General features: G+C 45.7%; 1 protein-coding gene across 1 annotated transcript; it reads right to left on the bottom strand.

The window, feature by feature from the left end:
• Positions 1–8,398: 8,398 nt before the first annotated feature.
• Positions 8,399–9,856, bottom strand: DRD5 (dopamine receptor D5). Its single transcript, XM_009485239.2, has one exon. It carries the CDS (start codon positions 9,854–9,856, stop codon positions 8,399–8,401), a length of 1,458 nt encoding a protein of 485 aa, XP_009483514.2.
• Positions 9,857–11,132: the final 1,276 nt, after the last annotated feature.

Here is an 11,132-nt window from a genome sequence, read left to right on the forward strand (position 1 = left end):
GGACTAGGCACCTTCAGAAAGTTTCTGGAAGACAGACTTGCTTCTAGCAATCCAGCAGAACTAGGACAATCCTCTAAAATGCCCTACCATCCCACAGCAAAACCAGCACTGTCCAGCACAGTGGGAAGATGATCTCAAAGCTCTCGTTGCTCTCCATTCCTTGACTAAGTATTCCTTGAAGGATGATGTAGGGTGTTGCTGTGGAAGTTATTTTCCAAGCTTTAATAAAATGGAATAAATATGACAGCTGTTCATCTGCTGCACAGTAGACTGACACTTGAGTTGTACCTGTTTAATGAGAAAATGAAGCAGCAATATTGAAGTTAATCAGAAGTGGTAGGAGGGGATTGAACAGAGCAGGAGAGTCTGTGAATCCTGGGAGGGGAAGGGGTGGGTGAGTTGTCCACTCTCAGCCCTCCTCCATCAGCTTCCCCATGGAAATCTCACCCATCTCTGTACAGCCTCCCAGAGCCCCACGAGCCCTTAGAGATGCTCACTGCCCAGACCTCATCCTGACCCCTTCCACCACTCAGTCCAAAACCTACTGACCTCTGTTATCACCCCTGCCTCAGCCACCTGGGACCTGGGACTTGATTCCTCCTGGTCCCTTGCCTTCAACCACCAACAAATGTCTGGCTTCCTGAACCCTCAGCTGGTTTCTTTCACTCCTCCTTAAAATTCTCTCCCTGCCTCACGCCCAACTATTGTCTTCCCTGCCCTCAGACACGGCTCTGCTATTGCCAGGACATTCAATCTTGCCTACTTTGTTCAGTGCTGCTGAGCTGGTCCTCGAATTTGCATTTCTCCATCCCATTTGACCTATGAAACACTGGACACTTTACAAATATTATTTTTAAGAGCAGGGCATTATTTGAATTACCAAAGTAGTTGTTTAATACAGAAAATACTTCTACCTCAGATACCATTTAAAATTCGGACACTGTGCTACCTAAATAAGGTGTTTTGAAAGGTTACACTATACATTTTATCTTCTGATGAAGCAGAAACACTTTGCATGCTCTCAAGAAGCCTACACCTTTGTTTCACCAAAATGGAAAGACAAAAGCATTGTTTAATATCCGTTGTTGAGAGACATCCAAGAGGTACTTCTAAATAATTTCTTCTTCTTGCTATCAGTCTCAAAATGCCTATAGGTAAAGATCAGTTAGTAAATTATTTCAAAAATGCTTTGAATATAAAATAGTTGAGAGAAAGAATTTGGTATGCTCCCTTTCACTGCATAATTCAGGTTTGAATTTTCAAAGATTCTCAACAGCCAAAATGCCTTTTGAACATCTGGGAAGACTGTGTCCTTGTATTTGCTTGCTGTGATGAAAGAATAATAGTAAAATTTTAAGATCTGACTTGCTTCCTTGTGGAAGCACATTTTGTATTTATATATAGAGAAATGTATTTAATTAACCTGCAAATATGACAAAATATATTTTTGTGTGTGTGTCTATATATATACATATATAAAAGAACATATGTGTGCATGTAAGTGTATAAAATCAAATGTATGTACTCTTCACAACGAAAACACCCAGTCTTTATTTCTACAACAAGCCAAAAATTAAACCTCTTGTAGAAAAAATTCTGTTTATCTCTGTGCCTAATACCAATCCATTCTCATTTTGTATAATCAAGCAAAATCCCTAAGCCCTTTAAAAAAGTCTATTTACACTTGTTCTCTACATTATGTTCCTGGTGAATAATCTTGTGTTGAGGAGGGAAATGTTGTCGCTTGGGGAAAAAAAAAAAAAAAAAGATCTAAAAGATTCCCTTTGGGCTGGAGAAATAATATATTTAAGTGTAGCTTGAGGTAGTTCCAGATTTGGTGACCATGAGGTACCCAAGCAGCTAACTCCACTCCTTCATCAAAGGAGACTAGTTATATGAAGTTAACAGAGAAACCAAAAGTTCAAGGCCAAAGGCTAGAAATGTAGATTTTTAAGCTTACTAAAAACCTTTCAGATTGGAAAAATGAGGTCAAAGGGTAATAGAGGGCATGCTGAACTTCCTTGTTAATATTTTACTCAAGGGTCATTTTCAAAACTGCAGCAGGTGAGCTGCAGACTAGACTTCTCCATGTCCTCAGAAGCAAGGAAGCTCAGGCCGCGGTCGAGGCTCATCTCTGCTCTGCAACCACCAGACTGTGTTTTGCAGTGCTCCTCAGGGGCTCTGGAAAAACTATATGAATTTAGGATTTCTTCCACTCAGTATTAGGCCCCTAAACTACAACATACGTGCAGTTCAAATATCTAAACCCCGAGCAGCTATCATAGCCACATCCGTTCAAGCACTAGCCAGGCAGCAGCTAAACCAACCAGATGCCATTTGCAACCACTTATTTCACTTAACCTCAAAAAAAGAAAAGTGTGGTTTCTCTTTTATGTAGTAAACTAAAGTCAAAGCAGTTGTTAAACTCTTCCGATTTCCTAACCATTACATGCAGATTTTGAGCATCCATCTTGGGAGCAAGGGGTCTACCATGCAGCCAAGGTCTAGGGAGTTGGTGTTCGTGGTCAAGGCTGAGGTGCTTGTGCATCAGAGGGAATGGCTCACCGCCACGCAGTCCCCTGCAAGGGCTGGCTGGCACTAGACCAATTTCATGTGAACTGAACTTATCTGTACATGTTGCTGGTGCTTCTTTTCTTATTTTTCACACCTTGCTCCTAATGTGAATCAGCAGATTATTAGTAGCAGGTTCAGAGTATTCCAGCTTCTTCTGGTAGCAGTGAGAGTGCAGTACAAGATACAAATAAATATTTGTCGTTAAAAGTGGGGACTAATTCATAGGAAGAAATTTTTTTCACGGACTGGAATTTTTAACTATTTTTTTTATGATTACTGGATTGTATTTTGCAAACCTCACAAATGTGACTGTGATGGCTGTGATACAAATTATTAAGTCCATAAAAATGTTTAGCCTCCTTACACAGCTATCTGTCCACTATAAATCTTACTGAACGTTATCTCCAGTCACAACTGAGAATGGATTTAGACATATAACAATATAAAATAATCTTGTAAATTTTCTATTAAACTAAACTGTCCTGGGAGAGCCAGCAGGTTTCCTGAAAGAAACAATCCATCATCTGCTTCAGATAGTAAAAATATCTGTATTTTCACCCTTTACGCCCCTAATCCCATTACTGCTCACTGCAATCTTACCACTGCTACAACAAAAGGCTGAAGAAAGTGGCACATCTTTGGTGCCCATTAATAACGGAAATGTCCTCATTTACAGGCAGATCTGTGCTTTTAGACCAAAAGTATACCTTCACCTTTGAAAACATCAGCTTAAACTTACAGAGGCATAAATCTGTTCATAAAAGCATAGTGTACTATATAGTTACCAGGGCACTAAAAATGCAACCAGTTGTTGCTGATCTGAGATATGATCAAAGTAGAGATGCTCTGTGTGGACTTTGTGAAGCTCCTGGAAAGTTTGAAAAGTCTTCTGAAGTTTGAAAACAAATAAGTAAATCTGAATAAAAGAATTATTTCTGCATAGCATCTGGCGAAATATTTTGTTCAGCATGACAACTTTAACATATCATCCACTAGCAGAAAATACCAGTAGTAATATTCATAAGAAGCCAGGAGAAATAATTTCATTGCTCTGTGACCCAAGTACACATCCATCACTGAGGTCTTCTACTGATTTAAATAGGCACTGAATAATTTTAAAGCTAATTTTAAAGATCTGATTAATCCAATTAAACAGCAGCGAAGATGGCCTCAGAGGAAGGAAAATCTCTGCATAATTATTAACACCGACATAGGTGTATACCCTGCCTTCTGTGTGACAGGGATGAAAATGCCCTCCTCGTTATATATAAATTGCCTCGTTAAGAGTGGCAATTTTGGCACATAGAAGCAGCTGAAGGACTTGTGACCTCTCAAACCTCCAGTCTGATGCACGCTCTGAACACTGCCTCCGGTCTCGTCAGTCTCCTGAATGCTGAGTTTATATACGATTGATTCCTAAGTGGTATACGGTTGTGCTTAGTGTTACTTCTACAAGAAGCCTTCCTAATTTTGAAGCCTTTTTTTGTTATATGTTACAAAAATACAGTTCTCAGTAGGGAGCTTCCCTGCAGAGACACATCAGATGTGGCTGGCAAAAGTAACACAATGAAAGCAGAGGGATAAAGTACCAAACCTACCAAAAAATATTGCATTAATAATCCTTCTCCCTTTGAAAACTGTTTTGTTTCTGTTCACCTCTGAGAAAGTCATCTATATTTCTTTAGCTCGGAGAAAAAAAACCCAACACTATACAACCCACCACTCCTTGTCAAAGCCAGTGCTGTTAAAAGCTCTTTGGGGGTGTGAACAGCGAGCGAGCCTTCACGCTGTTTGCAGCATTTTACATAAAACACCGTACTTTCATGTCCTCTATGTCCCAGCTTCTTCAAACGAACTAATATATCTTCACACCTTCTGTTTTTTTCTTTAAAATGAACTCCTCTGTCATTAGTTAACTCAGGCAGAAAACATACAGATTACTGATATGCAGACCCTCCTTTGGTATGGAGTTATCCAGGACTAACAGAGTAAGCCGTAACAGAAGATTTAGCTGGCTCAGAGGTAATTTAACAGTGACACATATTGCAAGGTAAGATATATAAACAATAACGCAAAATAGAAACTAATTACAAGGTAAGATATATAAACAATAACACAAAATAGAAACGGAAAATAATGGGGGATCTTGAAGGTCAGCCATCACTCAGGACTAGGTTAAGTAACAATGACTCAAAGCAAAACTGCACTGTACATTCAAATCATTAAAGTACTAAGGATAAAAAAAAGAAAAAAACCCAAAACCTGAGCTAGCAATAAGAGATCATGCTTAATTAGGGAGTAAAATGCATTACAGGAGCAAGGTGACTTTCACGGAAGAAAACATGTTGACGGGAGGCACAAAACCACTGGCGCAGATGAGTTCCAGAGTGCCACCACAAGGATATGAGGATTATAAAAACCTACTTGCACTTCCAGTGAACTCTGCTCTACGGCTGGGCAGATGCGTTAGTCCTTAAGAGGGAAACCGTTAAAAAGTAGGGCAGCAGTTTCATCTGAGAGAAACCAGTGAAAACAATCTTTTTGGCGGATGTTCTCAGTAAAACAGCCTGCCCCTTTTTATAGTTCAAGGCAAGATACACATTTCTTCAACAAGTGTATCTTACTAATTCTGAATACTCTAGCTTTGTCAGTGATAAGTAATTAATACACATTAAAAAGCCACAAATTGTCCCTATGTTACAACTCAAGAAAAAAGGGGTTTTTTTCAGATCCGTAAGGTCTACCTGTGCTTCTACCAAAAAAGTACCTTCTCTCTGTCTTATGAAGCAGAAATGTTCCCTTTCTGATGCTCCTGGGCTCCAAAAGTTGAAGCCCCCTGACAGGTACATATTCCAGGGAGAGAGATTACATTGTAAAGCCACCATCAGAAATCATTTACCAGCCGAAATCATAAACTAAAAATTTGTAATGGGAAGTGGCAATTTGACCGTTTTTCTGTATTGTCCTAATCATGCTCCCAAATTCTGGGGGCAGGCTAAAAATTGCCTTCCTTCAGATCTGAGTTAAGACTGTTTCTAATATTCTGTGCAAAGCTGTTACATAAACCCACTGATGGAGATGTCATCTTCTTGCACCCCAGCATTAGCCCACCCACCTACTCCAGAAACCCAGGCAGGTAAAGCCTCGACAAGGAGAAAAACACCCATCGGGGGGATGCACGAGCATCTTCTGGTACACATCTACCCCTCCACCACACCTGCCGGGAACTGGATCCAAGGGAACTGCCACCCCACCAGCACAGGGATTATTTTGAAGAGGGAAGGCTACCCGGGGAGGTGGGGGGACACCTCTACACTGTTACTACTGGAACTGTTCCGTTGCTCTGGACTGCTGCTGGAGCAGGGTGTAACACGCAGCATCAGACCGGACAGCCTGTTGGCACACAGGTGCTCAGGAGGAGATCATCCGTTTTCCCTTCCCCATTTCCCTGGGCTGTTTCTGATGTAATATGGACAAAACTGGATAAAATATAGGCATTGCCCTGGGAGCTGGAATAAGCACCAGGTGCCCGCACCTCTTGCGTCTGGGTATCATAGGCTTTTTGCACAGATCCGGAAAGTTTAAAATGCTGTACTAGCCTCAAAACTTGAGTAGTAACTAGAAAATTAAAAAATCTAAATTCTGGTTGGGATAATTCACCACTGCACCACCAGAAGCAGTTTCCATCATTGTTAGTTGGGAAAATGATTTTATTCTGGGCAAGTTTACCTAACCAGCAGGGCTAGAACTACGGTCAACTCCTGGCAACATATGATTGCTTTAGTAGAGAAAGGTAGCATACTCACCCTCAATGTCAAGCCATTAGTAAGTTGAACCTGGTTTTGGGCATGGGATTTCTGTTTTTCAAGCTTCCCTAAGCCACAGTCACATACCCTTTTCTGAGGACAGCTGTAAAGGGATATTACACTGAGATTTCATATCAACAGCAAAGTAGATGCTCGGGTAGATGTCAATCTTCAGTGACAAGCAGTTGAAAAGATAATCCAAAATGATGATATAACCAATTAATATCAAAGACTACACCACAAAACGCTGCTTGCAGACAAAACTGGATTGCAGCAGAGGCGACCACAAAGGGATTTCAATCACATGCCTCCTGTGCTTCTTCCACCCCGTAACCCAAGGAGTTGGTAAGACAGTCCCCAAACCAATATTAGGGGCTGGACTGCTGAAGAGGCTCAATCCTAAATACATAACATTCACAAATCCCAGCATCTGCTTAAACGACTTCCCCTGAAGCACGCTGACTAGTGCAGGTCCTACTTTTCCCCCAGACATCACATAGGGGCCTTCAGTTCCCAGTTAGGCAGGATGGGGGGAGGGCCCAGGTGAGGCTGGGAGGGAGTGCTACTGAATCAACACCTGCAATTCAATTTAAACCTGCTCAGCTCACGGCATGGGTATTTTCAACGGGCAAATGAATTCACATGTTGTTCATTTTGTGAGCCAAAACTTGAAATAAATATTGGTATCGCTTTTACTATCTTTGATCATTTGTCTTGGAAATACGATCACTTTTGATTTCTGAGCTGAAAGCTTACAAATATTTCTAAATAAAATATTTCATTTGATGTAAATGTTTCAACAGAGCTTAAAATACTCTTTTACAATTTTTAAAGACTGCTTTACAATGTTCTGTAGAGTCAAAGCACTTAAAGTATATTTAAGTTCCAGTTAAAAAGTAAATAACTAAAAAAATACAACAGCATTTTTTTCTTCTCTTGGTTTGAATGAGTTCTCTAATGTCTACACTGGGAAATGCTGATTATTAGCATCATTTTCAAACATATTTATTGTTTTTAGACACATCCAGCTCCTATGTCTATCACCAAACTCTTCTCATTAATAGTATCTTTAAAAAGTAAGTTCAAGTATAGAATTAAGTGGAAAGTTTTAATAGCTTGTAAGTATGTACACTTGATATTCTTAGCTGCAGAGAGGGACAGCATCAGTTATAATACTAAAGAAAAACAGGCGTAAATCTAGCTGTAAGTAGAGCCATATAAAAGAGTTCATTTAAGTCAATCATTTATATGAGCCTTGCTTTTATTCAAAAACTGTATTTTCTAAACAAACTATTTTGCTTTTAAAATAATAGGGCTTAGCTGTTAATCATTCTAACCATTCAAACAGAAATGTTAAAGTTTGAATACTTGTTGTAAACCTTTCAGGGTGACAAATGAAAGATAATAACCCCTCGATCAATGTAACTTTTATTTATTCATCTGGGAACATGGCAAGGATATTGTAGGCAATGACACTGCCTAGATTCACATAAACTGTTTTGGCAGAAACACGCATTTAAATAATCATCCAAATCACCACCTCACTATTTCTATCTTAAAAAAAACACAACAAAAAAACAACCAAACAAACAAAAAACAACAGAGAAAAAGAAACATAAGATCTGTACAAATGAACAGCCTGGAATTTTTTTCTGTTTAATGTCTATGCCAGCCACATCTGTCCCTGATTTTAGAAGTTGTAATACTTAGCACTGACAACGGCACCCTTCATTTGCAAACACATTATAAACATGAACTGACTGTAATTATACCACAATACCTCACCACAGCTAATCATCGCGACTGCCCGGTCCTCTCTCAGCCTGGGGAAGTGCTGAATTAAGTTTGTGCTGCCAGCTCGCGTGACAGCGTCTACATCCTGCAAAGTGCTACACATAGAAGTGAGTTTACCATGAAGTGACTGACCAAACTATAGCATAGAATCAAGCAGGTTTTTCCACTCAGTGCTAATATTTTGTTGTATAATCCGAGAAGAATTGACCAGGACAGGATGCAACTTAACGTAAACCATTTGGAGTGAAAGGTGTTATTTTGCCTAGTGAAACCTCCCCCTCACAGTCCAGCTCACAGACAGAGTCAGTGGCAATCTCGTGGTCAGGGGAGAGCTGGGACATCCTGTCAAAAGGGTCCTCGCGATTTTCCTCAGAGTCAACCACATTTGGGATCATGTTAACATAAGCAGTCACTATCTCCTTATGGAAAAGGGTGTCCTGGTTGTAAGAGATAAGTTCGTTGCTTATATTAACAGTCTCCACTGGAGTACTAGAGCAAAACTGACCACATCCCAGGAGGTTGGAGAAGACCTTTCTGAAGTCAGCATTGAAGGCATAGATGATGGGGTTGAGAGAGGAGTTGGCCCAACCAAACCAGACGAAGACATTAAAGGTGGTCTCACTGACGCAGGGAAGGCCAGCGTGGGGGTCACTGGGTGGGCTCTCGCAGAAGGGAACCATGCAGTTCAAGATGAAGAAAGGCAACCAGCAGCAGACAAAGACGCCCATGATGACGGAGAGAGTCTTCAACACCTTGGTCTCTTTCCTGATGGAGGACTTGAGGCTTGTGTGATGGTGGCAGTCAACGTGGCTGCTCCGGCAGCTCTGCGCATGCTCGGCTGCCCTCTCCAGAGAAGAAATACGACGAATCTGCACCTGGGCAATGCGGTAGATTCGAGTGTAGGTAACTATCATGATAGCCACCGGGATATAAAAACTGATCAAGGAAGATGAAATAGCGTAAGTCCTGTTGAGGCTGGAATCACAGCTCTCCGATGGTCTAGTGAGGGTATCATTGCTGCCGGAGGTCCCATCAGAGGGTCCCATTGCTGCTAATGCCACCCATGTGGTGCTCATATCTTCCGCCCAAGCGGTGACAGCACCTGCTGCTGCCCAGCCAGGGCCAAATCCATCTCCAATATCACCAGCAGCAACAACATCCCCACCTTTGTGCCAGTTGAGCTGCACAGGGATGAAGGAGATGAGCACAGACAAGGCCCACGCCGCACCGATCATCACCAGCGCCAACTGTGCGGTCATCTTCCTCTCGTAGCGGAAAGGGCTGGAAATAGCCCAGTACCTGTCCACGCTAATGACGCACAGGTTCAGGATGGAGGCCGTGGAGCACATGATATCAAAGGCCACCCAGATGTTGCAGAAAGCCCCGAAGGGCCAGTACCCGGCCACCTCAGCCACCGCCTTCCAGGGCATGACTAGCAGAGCCACCAGCAGGTCCGAGACGGCCAGGGACACGATGAAGATGTTGGTGACCTTGCTCCGCAGGTGCCGGTAGCGGACGATGGCCGCGCACACCAGCACGTTCCCAAAGAGCGTCCAGAGGATGAGCAGAGCCAGCAGGCCGCCCGCCGCCACCTGCGCCGCCCCGGGGGCGCCCGCCGGACCCCGCGCCCCGCCGGGGGGCCCCGCCGCCGGCGGCAGCGGGCTCCGGCCGCCCCGCAGCATGGCTGCCGGCTCCCGGCGGCGGCGGCGGGGCGGCGGCGGGCGGGACGCGCCGAGCAGCCAGCGCCGCCCCGCCGCCCGGCCCCATGGGGCCGCGGCCCCCCCCCGCCCCGCCGCCACCCCTGCCGGCTGCCCCCCCCGCCCCGCCGCTCCGCCGGCCCCGCTCGGCGGCTCGGCGCGTCCCCGGCCGCGGCTCTCTCCGCTCCGCGCCTCCCGCCGGGGGTCCCCGCGCCGCCGCTCCGCGCCTTCCCCTGCGCGGGGTCTCTGCCCCGCGGCACCGGGTCGGGGTCCCCGCTCCGCGGCTCAGCGCGGCCCCGCTGCTCCGGGTCCCCGCTCCGCGCCCGCTCCTCGAGGTGGCGGCTCCGCTCCGCGCCCCCGCGGCTCCAGCCGGCTCCCGCCCGGGCTGCCGGCTCCGCCCGCCCCCCGCCCGCCGGGGCCCCCAGCGCGGCGGAGCGGCGCCCCCGCTGCCGCCTCCCCGGGCCGGCTCCCCGCCGCCGCTCCCCGGGCCGGCCCGCCCTCCCCCGCCGCCCTCTGAGCATGCTCCGCCGCCGGGGACGCCCCGTCCGGGCCGGCGGGCAGCGGGGCTTGCGGGGGCCGGACGGGACGGGACGGGACGGGACGGGACGGGACGGGACGGGACGGCGGGGCGGCCGCCCTGCGCCGCTCCTTTCCTCCCTCCGCAGGCCGAGTCATCCTCGCAGTGTTTGTAGGCGTGCCGGTGGTTTTGCGCAGCTGGAGGGAAAAGCGCGGTCCCACCGCGGGGAACGGGGGAAGTGCCCCCCCCAGCATCCCCGTGGGAAGCGGGGCTGCCGGGGACGGGCACGGCCACGGCTCCCTCGGCCTCCCGCTGGGGGCGAGCGGGGCTGACAGTTGCCGTGGCGGGAGCGGGACGGGCTGGGTTTCTTCCATAGGGATGGGAAACTTAGCCTAAATCGGTAATTCATAGAATCATAGAATCATAGAATCGTTTAGGTTGGAAAAGACCTTTAAGATCATCCAGTCCAACCATTAACCTACACTACCAAGTCTACTCTAAGCCAATCAAGGGTAGACTAGACTAAACCATGTCCCAAAGTGCCACATCTACCTGTTTTTTGAACACTTCCAGGGATGGGGACTCCACCACCTCTCTGGGCAGCCTGTTCCAATTCTTGACCACCCTTTCCATAAAGAAATTTTTCCTAATTTCCAACCTAAACCTCCCCTGGTGCTGCTTAAGCCCATATTTTTCCATATTGTTCCAAAAGGTTCTGCTGGACAACTGAGATGTAGTACAAGA

This window comes from Pelecanus crispus, chromosome 4 (genome assembly GCF_030463565.1).
Source record: "Pelecanus crispus isolate bPelCri1 chromosome 4, bPelCri1.pri, whole genome shotgun sequence".
NCBI classification, from domain to species: domain Eukaryota; kingdom Metazoa; phylum Chordata; class Aves; order Pelecaniformes; family Pelecanidae; genus Pelecanus; species Pelecanus crispus.

What these genes read in the sequence shown, in the direction of transcription:
- DRD5 (XM_009485239.2), bottom strand. Translation starts at nt 9,856, where the DNA reads ATGCTGCGGGGCGGCCGGAGCCCGCTGCCGCCGGCGGCGGGGCCCCCC.